General features: G+C 46.3%; 1 protein-coding gene across 1 annotated transcript in view; it reads left to right on the top strand.

Moving 5' to 3' along the window:
• The window catches only part of LOC308526430 (semaphorin-4F-like), a gene marked incomplete at both ends in the record, with an annotated part of 51,075 nt that extends 28,421 nt beyond the window's left edge, over positions 1–22,654 (top strand). The window contains 10 exon segments of the mRNA XM_081101540.1: positions 5,585–5,704; positions 5,806–5,957; positions 6,568–6,746; positions 6,958–7,105; positions 7,232–7,454; positions 7,594–7,703; positions 7,811–7,971; positions 21,650–21,708; positions 21,971–22,505; positions 22,507–22,654. Coding sequence (XP_080957666.1) covers positions 5,585–5,704; positions 5,806–5,957; positions 6,568–6,746; positions 6,958–7,105; positions 7,232–7,454; positions 7,594–7,703; positions 7,811–7,971; positions 21,650–21,708; positions 21,971–22,505; positions 22,507–22,654 — 1,835 coding nt within the window.
• Between the last annotated feature and the right edge of the window lie 4,833 nt (positions 22,655–27,487).

Genomic DNA, 27,487 nt, shown 5'->3' with positions numbered 1-27,487 from the left:
ACCTAAGAGTTGACTTGGAAAACATTGAAAAAAGCAATTAGGAGTATCAGAGAGAAGTGTCGAAAACAAACTGTTGGGGACTTGGAATGCCAGTCCAGAAAATGTTTTCTGTTTAAAAACCTTTGCAACAGCATTACTCTCCATGTTTTCATCCACATACACTTGTGAATCTTTGTTCTCAGTGATGAATTTTGTTAAGTCTCTTAATAGGAGTTGCCTGACGGATGAAAGCAGTAGCTCGTGCATATCTCTGAAGGTCACAAAATATAAACTTGATGTAAAATCTCTGTCATCAGTGATGCAGCAGCAAAAGTCCCACTGATAATATCAAACGGAGTCATAAAGTTTTCTGTTGGACTATCAGTGTTCATGTATACATTAAAAAGAAATGTATTTTTCATCATCATATACTGTGTTTTTGTCGCTCGAATGAATTTTATTATTTCTTCGAGGTTCTTCACATACGTACACCTTAAGAGATATCAAGTAGGCTTAACATGTTCTCAAAAAATTAGGGTTGGCATGCAGAAGAATTCTGAGTCAGAGATTTTGCTGGTTTTGACACGCACTCACAAAAAGGTTGCCCACCCCTGGCCTAAAACATCAGCAGTTCCTTCCCAATCTCCTTTGTAGGGTCTTTGTCTTCTGCTCATCAGTGTTGGGGCTCATTAGATTTCCATGCAGGATCCTCTTCTGTTCTCATTCTGTGTGGTTATGATCTCAACCAGCCCTGTGGATTCTGCTTTCACTGCCTTCTGATGCCTCCCAGAACTTATCTGGAGCTACAGACCACACATGCAACAGCCTTCCAGACATCTCCATTTGAATGTCCCATAGGAGTCTCAAACTCAGCATGTCCCAAAGCTCATCATCTTCACTCACCTCCCCAAACCTGCTCCTTAATCAGTGTCCCCTCTGCTGAGTGCTTACCCACCCAGGTCCCTAAGCTAGAGATAGCAGTCATCGCTGGTCTTCCTATCACATCCTATTAAAAAAAAGAAGAGGGGGTTTTATCAAGACGAGTAGTGGGAGAGAGCTTTGCTCTTTCTCTTTAGAAACCTGTCCTGAGTTTATATCATTTCCTTTTGGTCTCATTGCATCTTGTGTTACTGCATCTTCCAAGGAATACTGCAAACGTTCCAGATGCACTGGGTGCTGCCAGCCCACCTCTTAAATCCAGGTGTATCTGCCCCAAGACTAGCATTCACACACTGAAACAAGACAGCTATAGGGTCAGGTCAACAGAGGAAAAGGTAAATGCCACATCTCCAACTACCTAATTATGGCCTGATAATAGACTGTGTTTTTAAAGAAAATTATCTAAGTGCCCCAATCCTTAGATAAGGAAATGTAGATTATTAGTGTAGCAGCTGTTTAACCTGCAAAGCTCTGATCATGAGAAGAAAAAGAAGTGGAGGAAGGAAAGCCAGGATATGTTTAAAATCGTTTTGTTTTTTTAAATATATTTTTATTGATTTCAGAGAGGAAGGGAGAGTGAGAGAGGTATAGAAACATCAATCATGAGAGAGAATCATGGACTGGTTGCTTCCAGCATGTCCCCCACTGGGGATCAAGCCCGCAACCAGGGCATGTGCCCTTGACCAGAATCTAACCCGGTACTCTTCAGTTCGCAAGCCGATGTTCTATCCACTGAGCTAAGCCAGATAGGGCTGTTTAAAATTGTTTTAAAGCTAATGAATGATAATTCCTATTGTAAATCTCTAAAGGTGAGCATTTTGATAAGAAAGGGAAAACTTGGAACCCCAGGGGAGTGAAATATTCATTGCCATGACACCCTAGTGTATCAGTGTTATGTTCTAACACATCTGGGAAGCCTGTACTCACAGGCTTACATCTGGGCAGGTAGAGATGTGGATTGACCTCCACAATAATTGTGATTCTTCATCTTTTACAACATTCAATCTTTTTTTTTTGTATTACCAAAATGAACATATCTCCATTTTTTTCATTAGAAAATTAAATGATGCTAACTATAAAAACCATTCAATGAACACAAGACGTACACAGGAGAAAATGAAAATCACTTATAATTTCATTAGTCAGAAACAAACTTCATTAACACTGTAGCGCTATAACTCCTTCAACAATCTTTTCTACATCTGCAGACATCTATACATATCTTTAAATGTCAGGTTGAATTGTACCCAGTGTTTTGTTCTAACCAGCTTGTTCCCTAAACTCAACACTGTGGGCATCTTTCTGTTTTGCACATCATCTTTTGCCAGTATCAGATGTATATTTTAATGTCTACTGAATTGATCCTTTCAGTAATAATCCACCAAATGCACATTCAGGAATATTGTATTATATGGACAGTACAACAAAATACTTGGAAGTGAGACTGTCCCGGAGAATTTAGGACGTGGGGTGATCCTGTGTCCTTTGTAGATTCTTGCCCTCATCAACTGATGGTCGCTGTTTTTTCTCTGTGTTTGTAAGACTGCTGCAAGTTCCTTGGTTCACCTGAAACCCTGCTATTTCCTCCTAAAGTGTCTGATCCCTTTTGTAGTCCCTTAGTGTCAGTGATCCTCTGCTATTCCATCCTGAGTGTGCTCCTCAGCAATCTAGGCTCCAGAGTTGCTGAGTACCCTTGATGATCTCTTAGAAAGTTTGGGACCCGTTACCTCTATCTATCGTTGGGTCCTTGCATGGTTAACAGAGGTCCTTTACTGTTTGCAGAATACTTATGATTGTCTACACACATGTACCCCAAACCATGCTGCCAACGTATTTATAACTGTCTCCACAACATCTCCCTCCATTCTCAGGTTATCCATGACACAACTTCTACCAGACTTTTGGTTTTAGAGTGTTTTATTTACAACACTCTTAGGGAAATTTTCATTCCAACTTTGGCTTCTTTATCAACTTTTATTTCCCCTTGGAAATACAGAGGACTGGCTAATTTGCTGCTCCATTTGGTACCAGGACTTGTGCCCCAAACCTGGTTTCTCTCTCCTGAAACCACTGCAAGGAAATAAATGCCATTTTTTAAATCCCTTCACCTCGGGCAACAATTGAAGCACATGGCTCCTTGAGAGTTCATAAGGAGCTATCCCCAACAAGTATTGAATGCCAGCCTTGGGCCAGGCCCTACCTGGGCTCTGTGTTTATCTCATTTAAGCCTCAGCGCTGCTCTGAGGAACCTGAGGCTTAGGAAGGTTAATTTGCTCAAGATCATACTACCAGTGTGTATTCAGGGTTCAAACCCCAAACTCCCTGGCTCCAACATTCTTGGATTCTTATCCTAAACACAAATCACAAGAGAGAGTATAGTTTCCTCTCCTTTTCCTCCACTGTTTCTAACCCTCCACTGTTGCCCTCTTAGGACTCCTTACTCTGTTTTGCTCTATATAACGTTTTTAAAATAGTGGTTATCTTTCTGGTGCTGGAGGAATGCAGCTTTGCTCCACCATGACTGTTTTCCCTGTAGTGGCTCTACTCTACAGCTACTCTAAGTGGGTGAGCCCCATGGTTCCTGCTGGAGTTTCTGTGCACCAGCTTCTGGCACACCAGCCTCTCTTGCTTCTCCATCCTCTCTGACTTGATCTTCTGAGTTGCCTTCAGTAGCTTCTCCCTTTAGCAGTGGATGGCAAACTGCAGCTCCCAAGCCACATGCGGCTCTTTGTCCCCTTGAGTGTGGCTCTTCCACAAAATACCGACATCTGGGCATGGGCCATGAAGTTTCAATTTCACTGTCCGTGTGTGCTTGCACATGGTATTTTGTGGACATGCTAAGGTTGAAGAACCTTCAGGACATCTGGTCAGAGATATTGGAAGGCAATTAAATAGAAGGAGTCAGACAGCAGGGCCACATCAGGCTAACTGGGAGTCATGCTTAAGTCATGACAGCTCACTTCTTCTTCAGTCACCTCCTTTATGGGCCTTCTCCTATCATTTCCTGATTGATAATATCACCATCTACTACCAGCCATCTTCTAAACAGGAAACCTTAGCGATACACTTTATTCCATTCTTTCACACCTCATATTCCATTGATTTTCAAACCTTGTTAATGGACTCTACCTCAGAAGTATCTCCCAAATCCAGTCCCTTTATTTTCTCTGCCCCTGCCTTAACTCAGGCACTCTACTCTTGCCTGCACTGTGTGAATGGCCTCTTAAGTAGCATTATCTTCTTAAAAACCGAAACTGATTATGTCACCTGTCTTCAGGAAAATCTCTGCAGTTTTGCTGTTACCTGTAAGATCAAGTCCATGTTCCTGGTTTTGGCAGAGTCACCATAATTGGGTGCCCATCTCTGCACCTCCAACTGCACCTCTGCTCGCTTGCCTGTCAGCTCCTGTATCCCATCGGCACTTCAGCCTGGGGAGTAGCCCACATCCCTAAGCATGGCATCCTCCTTCCCACATGTTTGTGGTCCTCCCTGAAGCCCTTCTGCCTGGCAAATGCTCATTCTTCAGACCTGGCTCAATGTCACCTCTGAGATGCTGCTACCCAGTCAGAGGTGGCTGGGCTGTCCTCTGTGCTCCTGCACACGTCTGGGCATCCCCACCTCTTGGCATCCACCTGATTAAACACTCAGATGAGGGTTCCTGGGGGCAGTGATGTGCTTAACACCTGGCACAGTGCCTTGTATGTAGTAAGTGATAAAGTAATGGAACTCTGTTCTCTCCAGAACTGCTGTCCCCCGTGACACACAAAACTCTGAGGAGGGGGTTGTGACCTTTTACGCCCCCAAATCATTTTCTCTGGCTCATGTCTGAGCCCTTGGCAGTGGTACTCCGAGTGGCTATAATGCTCTCACATTCAGCCCAGAGCTGCACCACTCCCTTCTCTCCCAGGAATCTGCATCTTGATCAACTCCCCAAATGATGTAGTATTCCCTAAAGTTGTGACTAGTTCCAGAGCAGTGTACATCCATTAATGTTCAGAAAGAATGCTAGTTCCTTCAGACATTTACCACAGGGGGAGAACTTAAGTAAGACTGGGACTTGCTGCAAAGCAAACCTCCTTCCTGGAGAGTAGCAGTATAATTAGTATATTACAGGGTAGAGAAATCCCTAAAACAAAGACAACACAAGCAAACCAACCAAAAGCCTGATTTCCACAAGGGTAGCTTTCTTCTTTATATATTGGTTTCAGAGAGAGGAAGGGAGACAGGGAGAGAAAGCTAGAAGCATCAGTGATGAGAGAGAAACACTGATTGGCTGCCTCCTGCATGTGCCCTATTGGGGATCAGGCCCACAAGCCAGGCAAGTGCCCTCATCAGGAATTGAACTATGACCTCCGGGTTCATGGGTCGATGCTCACCCATTGAGCCACACTGTTCAGGATAGAAGGGCAGCTTTCATTCTCCCTTCATATACATTAACATTCTGGCACTTTCCTCTAAACTCTGGTCGCCCACTCTGCTCTGGAGCACTTTATATCCAGGATGATTTTAAATGACGGAATCCTCTCCTGTGCTTAACAGTTCCCTGTACTTAATGGGCACAAAGCCCCTGAGAGTTTCTGCCTCTGCTTTATCCCTGCTCTGCCTGTGGCCCCTTTTGCATCCTTCAGCAGGTCTCACAGCTCATCTCCTCCCTGTCTCCCTGCAGGGGGGGCTCTCTATGCTGCCACTGTGAGAAACTTCCTGGGGACGGAGCCGATTATCTCCCGGGCTGAGGGCCGTGCTGAGGATTGGATTCGGACAGAGACCTTGCCATTCTGGCTTAACGGTGGGGAGAGGAAGAGGGGTACTGTGGGGACAGAGAGGGTGGGTGGAAGCTGGGTGGCCCCTCACTGACTCTGTGGGATCTGAGGCCACAGGTCTCCCCAGCTCCAGCCTTTGTCGCAGCCGTGGACTTGAGGCCAGCTGAGTGGGGGGATAAAGATGGAGACAAGGAAATCTACTTCTTCTTTATGGAGACATCTCAAGCCTTTGACTCAGACGAGCACCTTAAAGTTCCTCGGGTGGCCCGTGTGTGTGCGGTGAGACTCCGATCCCAGCTGTCTGTCTGTTGTTTCCTGCTCTGCCTGGCATCTGTCTTTTCTTCTCTGGGTCTCCGTCTTTACATTTCTCCTCTGTCTCCATTTTCCCTGTCTTGACTTAATTTCTGGGAGCTTAAAGAGTATGGGGAAAGGGCTCTAGCCCCTTTAACTCCATAACTACCCTTGTGACACAGTGTCCCTAGGAGCTGTAGAGGTTAAAGGTGGGAATTGTTGACAGACCTGGGCTCCAGACCCTGCTCCACTACTTCCTGCCTCTGTGACTTGGGTCAGGTTCTTTAGCATCCTTATAGATGATGATATTGATGAGGCCTAGCTATAAGGGTTGTTTTGAGGCCTAACTGAGATAAGGTATGGAAAGCACATAGTATGGTACTTTGTAATTGCAACAATGAACTTAGTCCCCATCATTGTGACCATGTCTACACCCGTATCATTCCCTACTGCTAACTCTGTCTGTATTTCTACATTGCATTTTTATGCGTCTTGTCTTTTCATCTGTCCTTGTTTGGGGGAAACTTGTATTGGTCTCCATATTCTCACTACAATGTTTGTCTTCTAAAGAGAAATGCCCATGCTCTTGTCACCCCAGGGGGACCTTGGGGGCCGGAGGACGCTCCAGAAGAGGTGGACGACCTTTCTGAAGGCTGACCTGCGGTGTCCAGGGCCTGTAGATGGTCGGGCCTCTAGTGTCCTGCAGGACATGTCTATTCTTCGACCTGAGACTGGAGTGGGGACCCCCATCTTTTATGGCATCTTTTTCTCCCAGTGGTGAGGGCGTACTGGTGTGGAGGAGAATTACAGGGTGGGCGATAACATGGGGCTGGCACCTTTCAGTGCTGTCTCTTCCAGAGGGGGTGGCTTCTCCCAGGAGCCGGATGCATGGCTCCTATGCATTTCTTATGGGTCATCTCATTTGACAGGGGGTGAGTTTTCAAATAGTGCTCTTCAGATATCTGGTTCCAACCTGTGTCTCTTCCAGGGAGGGGGCTGCCATGTCGGCTGTCTGTTCCTTCCGACCACAAGACATTCGGACAGTGCTGAATGGTCCCTTCAGAGAGCTGAAAAATGACTGCAAAAGGGGACAGGCTGTCATAGACAGTGATGTACCCCAGCCCAGACCTGGAGAGGTAAGAGGTCTGGGGCAGCTCTTCACCCCATGCCAGAATCGCCTCATTAGAGCAAGAGCCCAAGTAAGCATCGCGGATACTTCCGGGCCCCTGGGAAACACTGTCACCTATCCTTTTTTTCCCTAGTGCATCGCTAATAACCCGAAATACCAGCAGTTTAACTCATCACTCTCCCTGCCAGACCGTGTGCTCACCTTCATCCGGGATCACCCCCTCATGTACAGGCCAGTGCTTCCAGCTGATGGCCACTCCCTGCTGATCACTACAGATACAGTCTATCTCAGAGTTGTGGCCCACAGGGTGGCCAGCCTGTCAGGGAAAGAGTATGATGTGCTCTACCTGGGGACAGGTATGTTTAGGAGCGAAGTACATTGCCCATCCTGTTCACACATGTTCTTTTCAAAGAGAGGGTTGTATACTTACAAGTATGAGAGTCCCAGGCACAGGTACAGTGTGTCATTATGTCGTGCCCTCTGCCTGCTTCCTAGAGGATGGACACCTCCACAGAGCTGTGCGGATTGGAGCCAATCTCAGCGTCCTTGAGGATCTGGCCTTATTCCAAGAGCCACAGCCAGTTGAGAATATGAAATTGTGTCAAGTGAGTCATAGATTTCGGGGAGTCTGGTGGGGAGACATCTGAGCTAGCTTGTGACCCAGAAGTCTGGGAGATGCAGCATAGTCCTCTTTTTTACTAATTTTCTCTAGAGCTGGCTCCTGGTTGGCTCCCGTACTGAGGTAACACAAGTGAACACAACCAACTGTGGACGCCTCCAGAGCTGCTCAGAGTGCATCCTGGCCCAAGACCCTGTCTGTGCCTGGAGCTCCCAGCTAGATGCGTGTGTGGCCCATGCTGGCAAGCATGGAGGGTGAGTGTGGCTGCCCTGGCCTCTTGCCTGCTGTCACAGAGCTCTGACCTCTCCACATATCTGCCTATTTTTGATCTGTTCATGCTGCCATGTGTGTTTCTTTTACTGTCACTGTGTTGTCAGTCCCTACTAACTCATCTGTTTGTCCATCATGCGGCCTTATCCATGTTCCTGCCACTTTGCTGGCCCTGCCCCAGACCATGTGACTGACTTTCATGTTGCCATACACTGCTCAGTGTCCATGTTATAAGAGCTCCTAGAATGGTTTCCACAGCTGCCCACTCCCTCCTTCCTGCCTTGAAATACTCTTTCCTGTTGCCTTCTAGGACTCTGCATTCTCCCAGTTTCCCTCCGTGTCTCACCAGCCGTCTCCCTTTACTCATTCCTTTCCATGCATTTTCTGAAATTTGATGTTTCTCACGGTTGAGTCCTTCCTTTTGCATGTCTATGCACCCTCTAGGTGATAGTATTCCCATTATTTTCAACACCAACTGAGTGTTGTTGACAACTACAGATGTATCTGTAGTTGAGCTACACAATTCCTTATCCAACGGCCTACTTGGATGCTTTATTAACTGCTCAAATTTAGCAGGTCTTAGCATGCACTGTTGTTTTCTCGTTCTTTCACATGATTCTCTGAAGGGACCTCTGTGAGTCCAGTTGCTCAAGCCGGAAATTGCCTATACTATATTGCAGTTGGTCCTGACTCTAGCTCCATCTCTTATATCCTCTGTCCACAGCAACTTCTCTTTTTCTCTACTGATATCACTCTTATCCTGATATCATCATTTCTTAATTGGATTACTCCAATAACCTCCAAATTGGTCTTGTTTTGTCCATTTGGGGATCCCATCATCCATTTTCCACTCAGCAGTTAACTTAAAATCATGTGCCACATTGAAGCATATCCCTGACATTATATTCATCTACAATATTTCATTATATATCTGTATCAGATAAGAACTCTCTTAAAAACATTTTATTATAAGTAATTTCAAACATTCAAAAATTAAATAATATAATGAATTTCCATGTATCTATCATTCAGCTTCAATAACCATCAACTGACCAGTCTTACTTGATCACTATCTTCACTCACTCCCAATTGTTTTAAAGCAAATATTAGACATCATATCAGTTCACTCTTAAATCTTTCCATGTGTATCTCTAACATAGAAAGGCTTTAAAAAATGTAACCATATTATTATCATAGTGCAAACTCACTTTCTTAATGTCATCAATTATCTAATCAATGTTTGATTTTCCCAATTGCATATACTTAAAGATAGTTTGCTTAAGTCAAGATCAAAATAATGTCCATCAGTTGTAATTGGTTGATATGTTTCTTTTTTATTTTATTTATTTATAAAACAATTTTTATTTCTTAATGTATTACAAACAGTATTACATATGTCTCCTCCCCCCCCTCCCTTGACTTTCCCCCGGCCTCCCCTACCCCCCAGTTTTTTGTGTCCATTTGTTATTCTTATATGCATGCATATAAGTCCTTCGGTTGATCTCTTAACGCCCCCCCAAACCCTCCCCAAGCTTCCCACTGTAGTTTGACAGTCTGGTCAATGCTGCTCTGCCTCTGCATCTATTTTTGTTCATCAATTTATATTGGTCTTTATCATCCGTTTCAACCTCACCGGGGCCTTCCCCACCTCACCGGGGCCATTTTGACCTCACTGGAGCTGTTTCAGCCTCACCGGGCCGTTCCGACCTCACTGGAGCTGTCCTGACCTCACCAGGGCCGTTTAGACCTCATCGGGGCCGTTTCAACCTCACCGGGGCCATCCCGACCTCAACGGGGTATTTTGGCCTCACCGGGGCCGTTTCAACCTCATTGGGGCTGTCCCTATCTCACCGGGGCCATTTCGACCTCACCGGGGCCGTCCCGACCTCACTGGGGCTGTCCCTACCTCACAGGGGTTGTTTCAACCTCACCGGGGCCGTCCTGACCTCACCGGGGGCCGTCTCGACCTCACTGGTGCTGTCTTGACCTCACTGGGGCCATTCTGACCTCACCAGGGCTGTTTTGGCATCACCTGGGCTGTCCCAACCTCACCAGGGCCGTCCTGACCTCACTGGGGCTGTCGCGGCCTCACCGGGGACGTTTCACCCTCACCGGGGCCGTCCCGACCTTACCGGGGCCATTTTGGCCTCACCAGAGCCGTCTCAACTTCACCGGGGCTGTTTCAAACTCACCGGGGCCATCCCGACCTCACCGGGGCTGTTTCGGCCTCACCGGGGCCATCTTGATCTCACCGGGGCCATCTCGACCTCACTGGGGCCGTCCCGACCTCACTGGGGAAGTGTTGACCTCACTGGGGTGGTCTCGTATCTCCGGGGGTGTCCCAACCTCACCGGGGCTGTCCCAACCTTGCTGGGGCCATCCCGACGGTTGATATGTTTCTTAAGTCTTTTAATCTTTAATTGAGATTCCTTTCAAATGAGTAATTTTTCATTGATTGCTTGGAAGGTATTTTTTCAGACTGACTTCATGACTTTCTATTTTGAAGCCCAGTTAATTTACTGTTTATTTGTGCATATTACTAAATCCCAATCTTACAAATATTTTATTTTTAATTTTGTTTTATTGCTTAAAGGATTACAAGGAGTATTACATATGTCTCCCTCTCCCCCCACCCCCATTGACATTTCCTTGGCCTCCCCTACCCCCCAGTGTCTTATGTTTATTGGTTATGCTTATATGTATGCATATAAGTCCTTCAGTTGATCTCTTATCCTCCCCTCCCGCTTCCCAACCCTCCCCAGCCCACCCACTATAGTTTGACAGTCTGTTCGATGCTGCTCTGCCTCTGTATCTATTTTTGTTCATCAGTGTATAATGGTCTTTATTATCCATAAATGAGTGAGATCATGTAGTATTTTTCCTGCATTGACTGGCTTATTTCACTTAGCATAATGCTCTCCAGTTCCATCCATGCTGTTGCAAATGGTAAGAATTCCTCCTCCTCCTCCTCCTCCTCCTCCTTCTTTTATTCTTCATTTTTTTTACAGCAGCATAGTATTCCATTGTGTAGATGTATCACAGTTTTCTAATCCATTCATCTGCTGATGGGCACTTAGGCTGTTTCCAGATCTTAGCTATGGTAAATTGTGCCACTATGAACATAGGGATGCATATATCCTTTCTGATTGGTGTTTCTCATTTCTTGGGATATATTCCTAGAAGTGGGATCACTGGGTCAAATGGGAGTTCCATTTTTAACTTTTTGAGGAAACTCCAAACTGTCTACCATAGTGGCTGCACCAGTCTGCATTTCCACCAGCAGCGCACGAGTGTTCCCTTTTCTCCACATCCCCTCCAGCACTTGTCGTTTGTTGATTTGTTTATGATAGCTATTCTGACAGGTGTGAGATGATACATCATTGTTGTTTTGATTTGCATCGCTCGGGTGATTAGTGACTTTGAGCATGTTTTCATATGTCTCTTGGCTTTCTGAATGTCCTCTTTTGAAAAGTGTCTATTTAGGTCCTTTGCCCATTTTTTGATTGGATTGTTTATCTTCCTTTTGTTAAGTTGTAAGAGTTCCCTATAAATGTTGGAGATTAAACCCTTATTGGTGATAACATTGGTGAATATGTTCTCCCATGCAGTGGGCTTTCTTGTTGTTTTGTTGATGGTTTCTTTTGCTGTGCAGAAGCTTTTTATTTTGATGTAGTCCCATTTGTTTATTTTCTCTTTAATTTCCAATGCCCTAGGAGCTGTATCAGTGAAGAAATTGCTTCGGCATATGTCTGAGATTTTGTTGCCTTTGGATTCTTCTAGTATTTTTATAGTTTCCCACCGTACATTTAAGTCCTTTATCCATTTTGAGTTTATTTTTGTGTATGGTGTAAGTTGGTGGTCTAGTTTCATTTTTTTGCATGTATCTGTTCAATTTTCCCAACACCATTTATTGAAGAGACTGTCTTGAATCCATTGTATGTTCTTGCCTTCTTTGTCAAATATTAATTGAGCATATTGGTTCAGGTCAATTTCTGTGCTCTCTATTCTATCCCATTGATCTATATGTCTGTTTTTGTGCCAGTACCAGGCAGTTTTGAGAACTGTGGCTTTGTAATACAGCTTGATATCTGGTATTGAGATCCCACCTACTTTGTTCTTCTTTCTCAGGATTGCTGCAGCTATTCGGGGTCTTTTTTTTATTCCAGATGAATTTTTGGAAAGTTCATTCTAGGTCTGTGAAATATGCTGTTGGTATTTTAATGGGAAGTGTGTTGAATTTATAGATTGCTTTGGGTAGTATGGACATTTTAATGATGTTGATTCTACCAATCCAAGAACATGGTATGTTCTTCCATCTGTTTATGTCTTCTATCTCTTTTTTCAACATCCTGTAGTTTTCTGAGTAGAGGTCTTTTACCTCTTTAGTTAAATTTATTCCTAGGTATCTTAATTTTTTTGGTGTAATGGTAGATGGGATTGCCTTTTTATTTTTATTTTTTTATTTTTTTTAAAATTAATGACAAGAAATCTATGGCATTTCTTTTTTTTTTTTTAAATATATTTTATTGATTTTTCACAGAGAGGAAGGGAGAGAGATAGAAAGTTAGAAACATCGATGAGAGAGAAACATCGATCAGCTGCCTCCTGCACATCTCCCACTGGGGATGTGCCCGCAACCCAGGTACATGCCCTTGACCGGAATCGAACCCGGGACCCTTCAGTCCAGAGGCCGATGCTCTATCCACTGAGCCAAACCGGTTTTGGTGGGATTGCCTTTTTAGTATCTGTTTTTGTAAGTTCACTATTGGTGTATAGAAATGCCATAGATTTCTTGGCATTGGTTTTGTATTCTGCTACATTGCCAAAATCATTTATTAAGTCTAATATTTTTTTGATGGAGTCTTTAGTGTTTTCTATGAACACTATCATGTCATCTGTGAATAAGGACAGTTTTACTTCTTCTTTTCCAATTTGGATGCCCTTTTTTAAAAAAATAATTTGTATTGCTTGAAGTATTACAAAGAGTATTGCATATGTCTCTCCCCCCCCCCCCCCCCGGCATTCCCCCGGCTCCTACCCCCTAGTGTCTTGTATCCATTGGTTATTCTTATATGCATGCATATAAGTCCTTCGGTTGATCTCTTAACGCCCCCGCCCCCAAACCCTCACCAGGCTTCCCACTGTAGTTTGACATTCTGTTAAATGCTGCTCTGCCTCTACATTTACCCCTGTTCATCAGTCTATACTGGTCCCCATTATCTGTCCCAACCTCACTGGAGCTGTCCCAGCCTCACCGGGGCCGTTTCTTCCTCACCAGGGCCATCTTGACCTCACTGGGGCCGTCCTGACCTCATCAGGGCCGTCCCAACCTCACTGGGGCCATCCCTACCTCACCGGGGCTATCCCTACCCCACTGGGGCCATCTCAACCTCACTGGGGCCGTCTTGACCCTACCGGTGTCGTACATCGCCAGGGTCGTTTCGGCCTCACTGGGGCCGTCCCAACCTCACCGGGGCTGTCCCGACTTCACCAGGGCCGTTTCGGCCTTACCAGGGTCGTTTCAACCTCACCAGAGCTGCCCTGACCTCACCGGGGCTGTCTTGACCTCACCGGGGCTGTCTCCACCTCCCCGGGGCCATTCCAACTTCAGCGGGGCCATTTCGGCCTCACTAGGGCCGTCCCAGCCTCACTGGGGCTGTCCCGACCTCACCGGGGCCGTTTCAACCTCACCGGGGCTGTCCCAACCTCACTGGGGCCGTTTCAACCTCACCGGGGCCATCCCAACCTCACCAGGGCCATCCAAACCTCACTGGGGCTGTTTCAACCTCACTAGGGCCGTCCCAACCTCACCGGGGCTGTATTGGCCTCACTGGGGCCGTCCCAGCCTCTCCAGGGAAACACGAAGTTTGGCACTCTGTCCCCTGCCGGGCGGCTCCCCATCAGACAAAATCTCCAGGCTTTCCTGGTGGCTGAACATTCAGTACGCCTGCTCGGACTTCGCCCTCCACCAAGTGCACAGACTGCCCATCTGCCGTCCTCCAGCGTCCCACACGAGGCTGAAACTGGTGGGTGTGCTTGTATGCCTGCTGGTACAGCAGTTCCACATCGCCAGCCCGGCCGGGCCTGGCCCAGGCCTGCTCCGAACCCGACTCTGCCCCCCGAGTGCATCCCTCCCAGATGCGAGGAGCCAAAACCTGCAGCCTGCTGGGTTGGGCTCTGTACTTGGTGCCTTTGCACATCCTACTCAGTCTCAATGCTCTTCTTTCTTTCCTTCCAGTTGTAGAGCCTCCACTGGGCCAGCTTTCCCATGGTTCCGTATGATAGCTGTTTGTCCCACAGTTGGTAGTCTCAATGTTGTTGTGGGAAGCAGCACGCACAGGTCTCTTCCTTATGCCGCCATCCTGGTTCTCCTGGGTCTGCTTCTTGAGCGTGTCTCCCATGGGTGTGAGGAGTTGAAGTCTGCAATTTGTTGGGTTAGGCTGCAAAAATGCAGGTGGGTCTTCTTGTGCACCTGGCACAGCTTGGATGGGGATGTAAATTGTTTAGGGCTGGGCCTCAGGGAGTTGCCAGGGCAGAGCAAATAGCAGTGGCGGCGTCTCTGCGGCCCCTCGCCTCTCCGGGACACCAGGGCTTCACGTCCCCCAGTGCCGGCAAGCAGCTGCGCGACAGAGCCTCCCTCGCTTTCTGACCGCTGCAAGGCTGTGCCGCCTCTCCCCGTAGGGTCTGGTGGCTCATGATCCCACTCGAACCAGTTCAGTGGATTCTAGAGTTTGTAAAAGCAGAGGCGTTTTCTCTTGTACCTCTGGCACAGCCTGGATGGGGATGTAAATTGAGTAGGGCGGGGTCTCAGGAAGCCGCCAGAGACGGTCAAACAGCAATGGCGGCATTTCCGAGGTGGCTCCTCACCTCTCTGGGACACCGGGACTTCGCGTCCCCCAGTGTTGGTGAGGAGCCTCGTGCCAGAGCCTCCCCCGCTCTACGACCACTGCAGAGCTGTGCCGCCTCTCCCCATGGGGCCTGGGGCCTTAGGGACCTGCCCCGAGCATGCCCAGAGGATTCGAGGGTTCGTAACCACTTCCGAATGAAAAAAAAACCGCGCATCCAGTTGCAGCACACCTGGTGCGTGAGTGTGTACCTCTGTTTTTGGCACCTCTGTAGCTCCTACTCAGTCTCACTGCGCTTCTTTCTTTCCTTCCAGTTGTAGAGCTTCCACTGGGCCAACTTCCCCATGGTTCTGAATGGTGGTTGTTTGTCTTATACTTGGTAGTTTCAATGATGTTGTGGGAGGCAGCATGCACAGGTCTACTCCCTACGCCACCATCTTGGTTCCTTGGATGCCTTTTATTTCCTCTTTTCTAATCGCAATGGCTAATACTTCCAGTACTATGTTGAACAGGAGTGGTGAGAGTGAGCATCCCTGTCTTGTTCCTGTTCTTAAGGGAAATGGTTTTAGTTTTTGCCCATTGAGTATAATGTTGGCTGTGGGTTTGTCATATATGGCTTTTATTATGTTGAGGTATGATCCTTCTATTCCCACCTTGCTGATAGTTTTTATCAAAAATGGGTGTTGGATTTTGTCAAATGCTTTTTCTGCATCAATTGATATGACTATGTGGTTTTTTTCTCTCAATTTGTTTATGTGATGTATCACTTTTATTGATTTGGATATTGTACTATCCTGGCATCCCTGGGATAAATCCTACTTGGTCATGGTGTATGATCTTTCTGATTTACTGCTGGATCCGATTTGCTAAGATTTTGTTGAGGATTTTGGCATCTATGTTCATGAGGGATATTGGCCTGTAATTCTCTTTCATTGTGTTGTCTTTATCTGGTTTTGGTTTGAAGGTGATGCTGGCTTCATAGAATGAGCTTGGAAGTGTTCCTTTCTCTTGAATTTTTTGGAATAGTCTGAGGAGGATAGGTTTTAGTTCTTCCTTGAATGTTTGGTAAAACTCCCCTGTGAAGCCGTCTGGACCTGGGCTTTTGTTTGCTGGAAGTTTTTTGTTTTGTTTTGTTTTTATCAATAATTTTTTTTATATATATATATATTTTATTGATTTTTTACAGAGAGGAAGGGAGAGAGATAGAGAGTTAGAAACATCGATCAGCTGCCTCCTGCACACCTCCTACTGGGGATGTGCCCGAAACCCAGGTACATGCCCTTGACCGGAATCAAACCTGGGACCTTTCAGTCTGCAGGCCGACACTCTATCCACTGAGCCAAACCGGTTTCGGCTGGAAGTTTTTTGATGACTGCTTCAATTTCTTCCATGGTTATTGGCCTATTGAGATTTGTAGATTCTTCCTGATTGAGTTTTGGAAGGTTGAATTTTTCTAGGAATATGTACATTTCCTCCAGGTTGTCTAGTTTGTTGGAGTAGAGTTGCTCATAGTATTTTTTAACAATCCTTTGTATTTCTGTGGGGTCTGTTATTTCGCCTCTATCATTTCTGATTTTGTTTATTTGGGTCCTCTCTCTTTGCTTCTTGGTGAGCCTGGCTAGGAGTTCATCAATCTTGTTAATCCCTTCAAGGAACCAGCTCTTGGTTTCATTGATTTTCTGTATTGTTTTTTTGGTCTCTATGTCATTTATTTCTGCTTTGAGCTTTATTATCTCCTTCCTTCTGCTCACTCTGGGCTTTTCTTGTTGTTCTCTAATTCTTTGAGTTGTAGAGTTAGATGATTTACTACCATTTTTTCTTGTTTTTTGAGGTTGGCCTGTAGAGCTATAAACTTCCCTCTCAGGACTGCTTTCATTGTGTCCCATAGGTTTTGGATTGTTGTATTTTCATTGTCATTAGTTTCCAGGATGTTTTTAATTTCTTCTTTGATCTCTGTGGTAACCCAATAAATATTTAATAACATGCTATTCAGCTTCCAAGTGTTTGAGTGTTTTAGATTGTTTTTATTGTAGTTTATTTCTAATATTATGCCATTGTGGTCTGAGAAGATGCTTGGTAAGATTTCAATCTTCTTGAATTTGGGGAAACTTTGCTTGTGACCCAATATGTGGTCTATTTTTGAAAATATCCCAGGTGCACTTGAGAAGAATGTGTATTCTGCGGCTTTGGGGTGAAATGTTCTAAAGATGTCAATTAAGTCCATCTGATCTAGTGAATCATTTAGGATTGCTGTTTTATTTGCTGATTTTTTGTTTAGAGGATTTATCCAGTGATGTCAGTGGTGTAGTAAAGTCCCCTCCTATGACTGTATTATTGTCGATCTCTCCCTTGATATCTTCCAGGAGTGTTTTTTTTATGTATTTGGATGCTCCTACATTGGGTGCATATATGTTTATCAGGGTTATATCCTCTTGTTGTATCGATCCCTTTAGTGTTATGAAGTGGCCTTCCTTATCTCTTGTTATGGCCTTCACTTTGAGGTCTATTTTGTCCGATATAAGTACTTCTACCCCAGCCTTTTTTTCATTTCCATTTGCCTGAAAGGTATTTTTCCATCCTTCACTTTCAGTCTGTGTGATTCCCTTCTTCTGAGGTGGGTCTCTTGTAGACTGCAAATGTATGGGTCATGTTCTTTTTTGTTTTGTTTTTGTTTTTAAGTATATTTCATTGATTTTTCACAGAGAGGAAGGGAGAGGAACAGAGAGCCAGAAACATCGATGAGAGAGAAACATTGATCAGCCGCCTCCCGCACACTCCCCACTGGGAATGTGCCTGCAACCTAGGCACATGCCCCTTACCAGAATCGAACCCGGGACCCTTCTGTCCGCAGGCCGACGCTCCATGCACTGAGCCAAACCGGTCAGGCTGGGTCACGTTTTTTATCCATTCAGGCACTCAATGTCTTTTGATTGGGGCATTTAGTTCATTTATGTTTAAAGTTATTATTTAAAAGTACTTGCTTGTAGCCATCTTTATTTTTTGTGCCTGCGTTCTCTCTTACCTTTTTATTTCTTCTTTTTACACCAGTCCCTTTAGCATTTCTTGCATTACTAGTTTGGTAGTGATAAACTCCCTTAGCCTTTTTTGTCTGTGAAGCTCCTTATTTCCCCTTCAATTTTGAATGATAGTCTTGCTGGATAGAGTATTTTTGGATTCAGTCCCTTGCTTTGCATCACTTTGTAAATTTCCTTTCATTTTTTTTCTGGCCTGATGTGTTTCTGTTGAGAAATCATTTGATAATCTAATGGGAAATGCCTTGTATGTAACATTCGGTCTCTCTCTTGCAGCCTTTAAGATCTCTCTTTGTCCTGAATATTTGCCATCGTAATTATGATGTGTCTTCTTGTGGGTCTTTTTGGGTTCATCTTGTTTGGGACTCTCTGTGCTTGTGTGACTTTTTTCTTCCCCACATCAGGGAAGTTTTCGGACAATATTTCTTCGAATAGGTTTTCTAAACCTTGTTCCTCTTCCTGTTGTTCTGGCACCCCTATTATTCGTATGTTGCTTCGTTTCATGTTGTCCCATAGCTCCCTTAGACTCTCCTCCTGTCTTTTAATTTTTTTCTCCAATTATAGTTTAGTTTGGGTGTGTTTTGCTTCCTTGTCTTCTAATTCACTAATTCGGTCCTCCACCTCTCCTAGTCTACTTTTGAAACTTTCCATGGTGTTTTTTTTATTTTTTATTTTTTTATTTTTTTACCACAGCTATATCACTCTTCATTTCTTCTTGATTCTTGCTTAAGTTGTTGATTTTTTCCTCCATCTGGTTTATGCACCTTAGGACCCTTATTCTGAATTCTTTTTCTGACATATTGCATGCCTCTGTTTCCCTTAGCCACTTTTCTGGCGATTTATCCTTTTCTTTCTTAGGTTTATTCTTTGTCTACCCATTTTTTCATCTACCCATTTTTTTAAGCTATTATCATTTTATTATTATTTCCCACCTTTAAATCTCTCAGAGGATAGGAAATTGTCTGCAAGTCTCCCTGGTCCCAGTTAGCCATCTTTCCTTCAGTCTCACTTAACCCTTATGCTGTAATCTAGGACACACACACACACACAAAACACAGGGGCACACACAGAGGTCATTAGAGCGCCCTCAGACACAGAAAAAAGTTTAATTCTGCTGCGGCGGAGGTCCTGGCTCCGGTGGGGAGGAGGACTTTGTTTTGGACTCTATTCATGTGGGGATTTACTTGAGGAAAGAGGAAGGAATAGGGAGAGTCTGTTCCTTTTCTATATATATAGAAAACACCACAGAACCAATAGATAAACCAAACAAATACAAACACCAAACACCCAGTAAAGGGTGGGGGCTGAATCTGTAGAGACTGAGCTGATATATAGGAAATAAGGTTAAGAATTGGATAAATATGGGGAGGACCTCAATTCAGTATAGAGGAAGTAGAAAAGGGATGAGTGAATAAGAAGAGAAAGAAGGGGAACAAAATAATATATATGTATACAAAGAAATTGATTTAAAAATGGTATAAAAATAGAAAATAACAAGTAAAAATCAAATCAAATTGAATGATGAAAAAATAATGTGAAAAGTAGAAGAAAATAAAGCACTAAACAAATAAAGGAAAACAAAGAAAAAAGCAAAAAAAATAAAGAAAAAGAAAAAGAAATAAAGAGCTAAAAAAATAATAGTAAAAAAATAAAAATGAGAAATTAAAATGTCATTCCTTTGGCTGGCTTAAGACCCCAGTTTTCTGGAATGCCTATGATTTTTTTGTTTGTTTGTTTTTTGTTGTTGCTGTGACTGAATACCTCTCTATAGGCCAGACCCTGTTAACTCCCAGTGACTAATCAGATTTGTTTAATCCTTCATCCCAATAAGGGTAGAATCTGGGTGTGGCTGTATTCCTTGCCTGGGGCCTGGAGGGAGGGGTTATAGCTTCAGGAGAAAATGGCTGCCCAGGTCCTGGTGTCAGGCGTGACTCAGCACTCAACTTGCTGCTACCTCTCCTGGACCCCCTTCTCTCCCCAGCCTCTCCCAGATTCCACTCGTCCACACCTCCTCCTCCTCAGCACCGGTGAGTGTCTGTATCCGAAATGTCCTAGGAACAGGGGTCAGTGAAAACAAACAAACAAATGCCGGCTGCAGAAACGGGGAAGACGGAGTCTCTGTGAGCTCCTCTCTTACCGGCACTGCGTGGTCTGGTCAGGTCTTCAGGCTGCCCCCTTTGGGCTCAGTCCTCCATAATTATGGAACCCAGATCTCAAATCCCCTGGCGCCAACAGTCCTGAGGCTTTCCTTTTCCCCGTCAGAGACTGTGCCTGTCCCAAGGGACGTGGCTGGTTGCCGCCGCATGGTTTCTCTCTGACCCTCTGGGCTCAGAGATCTGGAAAACTTTCCTGCCCAGACCCCTGGTTTTTACCTTTCCAGGGGAACTCTCCCCTTCCCAGCTGCAAACTGTCTCACTAGCTGAGTCTCCTTGACCAATTTGGGGAAGATGTTATTTGTTTCAGCTGCTCATTCTATTGGCTCCAGGACAAGCCTTGGGACAGGTCTGCCTATTCTGCCGCCATCTTGTCTCCTTACAAATATTTTAGAAGTAAAAGTACTTGTTTTTGGGAATTGATTTTGGTTAAGAACTTTGATCTGGTATTTTAGTTTCTTTTGGGAGAACTTTGACACATCGCACATGAAAACAAGTGCTTTATTCTTTCCTTTATTGTTTTAATATTCATTAAAATAAGAATTTAATTGGTGTTGGATAGCCTGCGTACTTGAGCCTTGGGGTCCCCTCCACATATATATGTATGTGTGCATAGTATATGGGGTGTGCATACATGCCAGTATACTTATTAGTAATATGAGAAATGACCAAGCTGGTACTTCTGTGCACTCTACCCTTCATACCTCAATTCATATAAGGGAGAAAACATAGACCATGAAGTTCCTGTGGCTATAGCCACACCTATGGCCTTCCCATGTTCCCCACTGTCAGCTAGACTAAGCAAACTTGGTTTTACCCAGAGACTTTGACATATTCATACTAGTCTCAGAGCTTATTTCAGGGGCTCCAATTCATGTTGAAGGAATTCACACTCAAGCGGAATCTACTTTTGGTTGAAGCTTTTGTCTGTTCCACCTGGTCTTCACTGACAGCCCACTAGAGGTCTCCCTGGCCTCCCTCCCTCCCTCTGGTAGTGGTGCCAGGAAGTTCAGAGTGAGCAGCCTGTCTTGCTGTCCTTCTGTCAGACACAGTCCATTGAAATCCTGAAAATACCAAGATTATATGATTTGAAACAGATCTGTTAGAGGCCAGTAGGTACCAAGAGTTGTTGAAGAAAGAGTTCCTATATAGAGATGAGTAGCATTCTGAAACAAAGTCATCTCACTGACTGACCCTCACAGAATTTTGATTAACTTTTATAGAGAAGTCCTCACTTTCTTTTAACAGAAAAAAGAAGAAGAAGAAAAAACCAAACCCAGACCACCCTGTAGTTTTAATACTTTTTTCAGAGAAATCTTATGGTGTGGAGAGTCAGCTGTATTTCTTGGAAGTTTCCAATTTTTTTTTTAAAGCACACCACCAAACATCCTACCAACAGACCTAGTGCAGATTTAATTTTCTATGGTCTGCTAGAACGTATGTAGAATTTGACATATTAATTGTCATGAGGAGTATTGGGGAAAATTTTAATGATGAGAATGTTGACTGATAATTCCAGAAGTGATTAATGAGATGATGGAAGATATAACAAGTGAGTGAATATTCTGTGGTACTGAGGAATATAGAAGGGAATATTGACACTGGATTTATCAAATATTCTCTTCTTTGTAGGCTGGTCCAAGACATAGAGTCAGCGGATGTCTCTTCTTTGTGTCCTAAAGAGCCTGGAGGTCTGTCTGGCTTAGGGAAATGTGGGTGGAGTTGGGTGGAAAGAGGCTAGAAAGTTGTCCATTTTGGACCCACTTTGAAAGTTGGATCCTGGAAGCTATGGTAGCCAGTGACCTGGGCCTTACCCTTTTTGGGAATCTCCTTTTAGCTTTGCCCCCATGGTTCCTTCTCAAATCTGATATCCCTCGATGTTTCTCTTCATCAGCCCTCCACCTCCCAGCCTATAGCCTCACTATCTTTTATGCCTTTGCTGTTTCTCTGCAGAACACCCAGTAGTGTTTGAAGTTCTTGTGGCGACAGCTGTGCATGTGGTCTTGCCATGTTCCCCAAGCTCAGCCTGGGCATCCTGTGTGTGGCACCAGCCCAGTGGAGCGACTGCTTTTACCCCCCGGAGGGATGGGCTAGAGGTGGTGGTAACCCCAGGGGCCATGGGTGCTTATGCTTGTGAATGTCAGGAGGGTGGGGCAGCCCGCGTGGTAGCGGCTTATACCTTGGTATGGGGCAGCCATCAGGTTCCTCCCTACCCCTTCCCCACAATCCTCCCCCCGCACACCCCCACAGACCCTCTCTCGCCCCCCTCCTCAAGCCCCTCCTCAAGCCAGGCTCATGCTGTGGGTTCTGGACTGGCTGGCTTCTTTCTGGGGGTTCTTGCAGCATCCCTGATTCTTTTCCTGATTCGTCAAAGTCAGCAGCGAAGGCGACAGAGGGAAATTCTGGCTAGAGACAAGGTGGGCTTTGACCCGGGGGCGCCGCCATCTGGCACCAAAAGCTACAGCCAGGATCCTCCCTCTCTCTCCTTAAGATGAGCGGCTGCCCCTGGCTCTAGGCAAGAGGGGCAGTGGCTTTGGTGGCTTCTCTCCACCTTTTCTGCTTGATCCTTGCCTGAGCCCAGCCCATATTTGGTTAACTGGAGCTCCTCTGGCCACATGTGATGAAACACCCATCTAGGGCTGGGCAAGTGACCACTACTGCATGAGTGGCCACTGGAATGGAGTGACCATTGAGATGTTGGGGTCACTGGGCCTGGAAAACCATCATGGCCTCTGAGTTTTCTTTGTCCTTTGAGTGATCACTTGACTTCAGTGTCAGCCCTCTCTGGCCTTAGGTGGGTTCCAGGCCAGCCCTTTGTCTGTGTCCTGATTCCTGATTCCCATGAGAGATCAGAACTTCTCTCTGCAATGAATCAGGGCTTTTCCCAACCCTGCTCTCTGAACCCTGGTGACCCCTTCAGTCCTGGCCCATTATTTTGGGCCCATAAATTTGGGGAGGGGCATAGGACATAGCTCTGACTTTGCTTCTGGTTGGAACCTGGCCAGAAGGAGGAGCTATGGAGGTGCTTGGAAGCTACTGTGAACTGAGTCCTTTGAGTGGTTTTGCTGATTCTTCCAGTTAGTCTAATTCTCTGTGGAGAGTGCATGACCCCTCTCCACCCCACTTTTCCTTCTTCCATGAAAGAGCATGTGTACATATGAGTGTTTATAGGACACCTGCCAAATGTGCACGAATGACGGGGCCATTGCTCAGGTGTATTCATCAGGGTAAGGAGGGGTAAGGTTGGGTGGGGGATGGATTGCAGAACTTTAGACCCTATAGCCAGTGAAGGAATGGCTTTCTAAAAGGAAATGAACAACTGCCCCCACTCCCCCAATCACTTGTGTAGCAGGACCGGTGACCCCATATTTCTGTTTGTTTTTGCCTCCTGGCTGCTACCACTGCCATGCACAGCTGCTCTCTTTCTCTGGCTGGAGTGCAGGCTGGACCCCCTTTCTTTTTGGCTCCCATTAAAAATAAATTTCACAACATTCTAAATATTAGGGAACAACAGAAGGGGAACAGTCAGGAAATACAAGCAGTGTAAAGATAAGTTTGTATCAGTGACTTTACTCAGGTTGACACCCTTGCCCTAAAGCAGTTAGTTCTCCAGTGGGGGTCCATGGACTCCCTGAAATCATATGCAAAATGTTGTCTGTATATGTGTGTCTGTGTTTTTCTGGGGGGGGATGTTTTATGGCTTTCATCAGATCCTCAAGGCCTTAACACAGTTAAAGGACCACTGCCCCCAAGTCATGACACCGTTGGCCAAGCTGAGATGGTGCCACTCAGCAGCAGCTCTCTGCCTCGGCTCACCAGCTCTGTGGCCAGCCCCTGGACTTGCAGCTCCTGGATGCTGTCTCATTTCTTCAGACTTTGGAAGCTGAGCTCTGTGCATATTTGAAGACACTATCAACTCTCACTATACTTAAAGACTTCTTCCAGCTTCACGGCGCGCACTTGCTTTAGGCTTCTCCTGCTCGGTTCTGGTCTTGGCCTATAAATGTGCCTCATTAATCCCTGATGAGGGAACCCTCCCCTAACCCCCTTGAGCTCCAGTTGAAGTTTTCAGCTCTACTTTCCTTGGTGGTCACCTGTGAATTACCCAAAAGTGTCCCCTTGGGTTTGGACTTATCAGTGGCTATGCCCTAATAAGTGTATGATCTTCAGCAAGTAATCTAACCTTGGAACATTGGTTTACTCATCTGTAAAGTGGGGATAATAATACCTACCTCAAGGTTGCTACAAGGATTAAATGAGAACATGTAAACTATAAAGCACTATCTATACCAGTAGAGGTGGTTGTATAAAAATTGTACTATTCCGTCATAATCATATAGCTTAACCAAATGGTAACCATGACACATGTATCACTTTAAGCTTCATTTGGTGGAAGGAGCCTCACACAGATGTCATCTCTGGCCAGATAGCAGCCAGTATATAAAGCCTGTGGGAGGCAGGTCCTGTGGTTTATTGTAATCCTCAGATGTCTGACCTTAATGACCTTATTAGTCCTTCTCTGTGGGAATGGAGGAAGGTGTGTGTTCTTGGGTTTGTCCTCACTTTACTCTCAAGGTTATTTGTTACTTCCATTTGAGGGAGGAAAGGAGATGGGGAGATGTCAAAGGGGCCTGCGGCCTCTGAGGAGGGGAGGAGGAGAGTTTTCCAAGTGAGGGGTGTGGGGAGGGGAGGAATTCAAGCATATCAAACTTATTATGCATCCCCGCTGGCCACGAGTTTGACAGCTTGGATTAAATCATGGTGGATTTGAGCATTCGCTTCTTGAACAGTGGTTCTGGTTTGAGGAAAACGGGATGAGGAATGTAGGAAAAATGAGGAATGATGGGAATAGACGTGAAGTGAGGAAAATCACCTCTTAGTTGGAAAGTTCAAGCCCCAAGAGTGAGTGAGAGCTCAGGAATGTGAAGCCAGCCCCTAGAGAAATAGTGTGAACAATAGCATTATCCTTGTGGTGTGGGAAGGGAAGAGAGCTGAAGGAGGGTGCAGGATTCCTACAGGGACAACTGTGAGGATTCTGGCAACCAGAGACCTGGCTGGCTTCACACGGTAAAGAAAGGTGAAGACGGGACTTGTGCCTCACTTCCTGGCCTTCACTCTTAAATACCCCTCTGTTTTTGGCTCTGGTCCCTGATCCCTAAACCGTTACCCTCAGCGTGTCACTCCTATCATTGTCTGCTGCTACCCACTGAAAATAAAGCCAGAAAGAGATGCTCATTATTGGCTCGTATGAGCCAAGGGAGCTCTAGCACAGCACTGGGCTAACCCAACAGGAGGCGAACTCACATCTTTTCCCTGGAGACCTCCAGTCCCTCCCTTTCCCCAGCAGCCCAAACTTCACTGGTGGCCTCAGTGATGGCGGGAAATGTCCTTTTGGTATTTGCTGGGTCCTGTCAGTCCTGGCTACTCAGCTTCTGTCAGAGCGGGGCAGTCATGGCCGCAACAAACCATACACAGGTCCTGCCTGTCTCAAGGGTGTAGTGATAAGACTTGCCTTTTTTGGTTGTAGCAGAGGCAAAGTTGGAATTTTGAAAGATTATTTTTACCAACTAGAGGAAAAACTAGCAATCTTATCTAATAAAAGAGAAACATGGTAATTAGTGTACTACTGCTACCCTTCCCATAGGCTAATCAGGGCAATATGCAAATTAACTGCCACCCAAGATGGCGGCCGGCAGCCAGGCAGCTTGAAACTAACATGAGGCTTGCTTGCTTCAGTGATGGAGGAAACCAACGTTCCCCAGCCTGCCTTGCCGGCCTCTGAGCCTGCCATTTGAAACATAGTAACAAATATAGAAGCTAAACAAAACCCCAGAAACCTGCTTTCAGTGAGCAGGGATCTCAGAGCTGGAGTTATACATTGTTTCAATTATAGACCCTAAACAAACCAGATACCTGCTTTCAGCAGCAGCAGAGGCCTCAGAGCTGGAGCCAGAGCTAAAGCTGGCCATGAATAAAAAAGAAAAAGAAAAAAAGGAGCAGTTGGGAGCTTCAGCCCTCAGCCCCTCACCCAGACTGGCCAGGCACCCCAGTGGGGACCCCCACCCTGAAGGGTTTGTGACCAGCTGCAAACAGCCATCATCCCCTCACCCAGGCTGGCCAGGCACCCCAGTGGGGACCCCCACCCTGAAGGTGTGTGACCAGCTGCAAACAGCCATCATCCCCTCACCCAGGCTGGCCAGGCACCCCAGTGGGGACCCCCACCCTGATCCAGGACACCCTTCAGGGCAAACCAGCCAGCCCCACCCATGCACCAGGCCTCTATCCTATATAGTAAAAGGGTAATATGCCTCCCAGCACTGGGATCAGCGGAGCCGTGAGGCCTCCTGGCACCGGGATCAGCGTGACAGGGGGCAGCGCCCAAACCCCCTGGTTGCCCTGCGGCTCTGTGTGTGACAGGGGGCGGGGCCACAACCTCCCTATCCACCCTGCCCTGTTCGTGACAGGGGAAGGCGCCCCAACCTCCTGATCAGCCCTGCTCTGTGCCTGATACGGGGGAACTCCCCAACCCGCTGATCGCCCTGCAGCTCTGTGTGTGACAGAGTGCGGCGCCCCAACCCCCTGATAGGCCCTGCTCTGTGCGTGACAGGGAGTGGTGCCCAACTCCCCCCCACCTCCCCCCACGGGCCCTGCTCTGTGTGTGATGGGGTAGAGCCATAACCTCTCCATCAGCCCTGCCCTGAGTGTGACAGTGGCGGCACCCCAACCCCCTGATCTGCCCTGCTCTGTGTGTGACAGGGGGGAGCTCCTCAACCCCCTGATGGGCCCTGCTCTGTGCGTGACAGGGGGGAGCTCCCAACCCCCTGATCGGCCCTGCTCTGTGCGTGACAGGGTAAGGAGCCCCAACCCCCCTGATGGGCCCTGCTCTGTGCGTGACAGGGAGCAGCACCCCAACCCCCTGATTGGCCCTGCTCTGTGGGTGACGGGGTGGTGCCGCAACCTCCCCATTGACCCTGCCTTGAGCGTGACAGGGGGCGGTGCCCCAAGCCCCCAATCGGCCCTGCTCTGAGCCAGACCAGGCGCTGCACCTAGGGATTGGGCCTGCCCTCTGCCACCCGGGAGCAGGCCTAAGCCAGCAGGGCGTTATCTCCTGAGGGGTCCCAGACTATGAGAGGGCACAGGCCGGGCTGAGGGACCCCCCCTTCCCCCAGAGTGCACAAATTTTTGTGCACCGGGCCTCTAGTAATAGTATAAGAAATCTTTCTGCAGTTTTTAAATTTTCTCTGGTAGGCCCCAGGACAGGCCTCTCTGTGACATGGCAACTTGTGTGACCAGTAGACAACAGGTGTGGTTCCAGACAGGTCCATCTCGACTGATGTGAAAAACCAGGTCCTGGTTGAGGTGAGGAACGGCAAGCAATAGGGAAGGGTCTAGTTTCCTGAGGATGTTAGATGGGGCCAGGGGTCAGGTTAAGAGGGCTGCTTCAGGCCCTGTGGAGAAATAAGTGCAAGC

This window comes from Myotis nattereri, assembly GCF_964212035.1.
Source record: "Myotis nattereri genome assembly, chromosome: 10".
Taxonomy (NCBI): Eukaryota; Metazoa; Chordata; class Mammalia; order Chiroptera; family Vespertilionidae; genus Myotis; species Myotis nattereri.
Note: the sequence above shows the minus strand (reverse complement) of the source record. Positions and strands in the feature narration are given on the sequence as shown.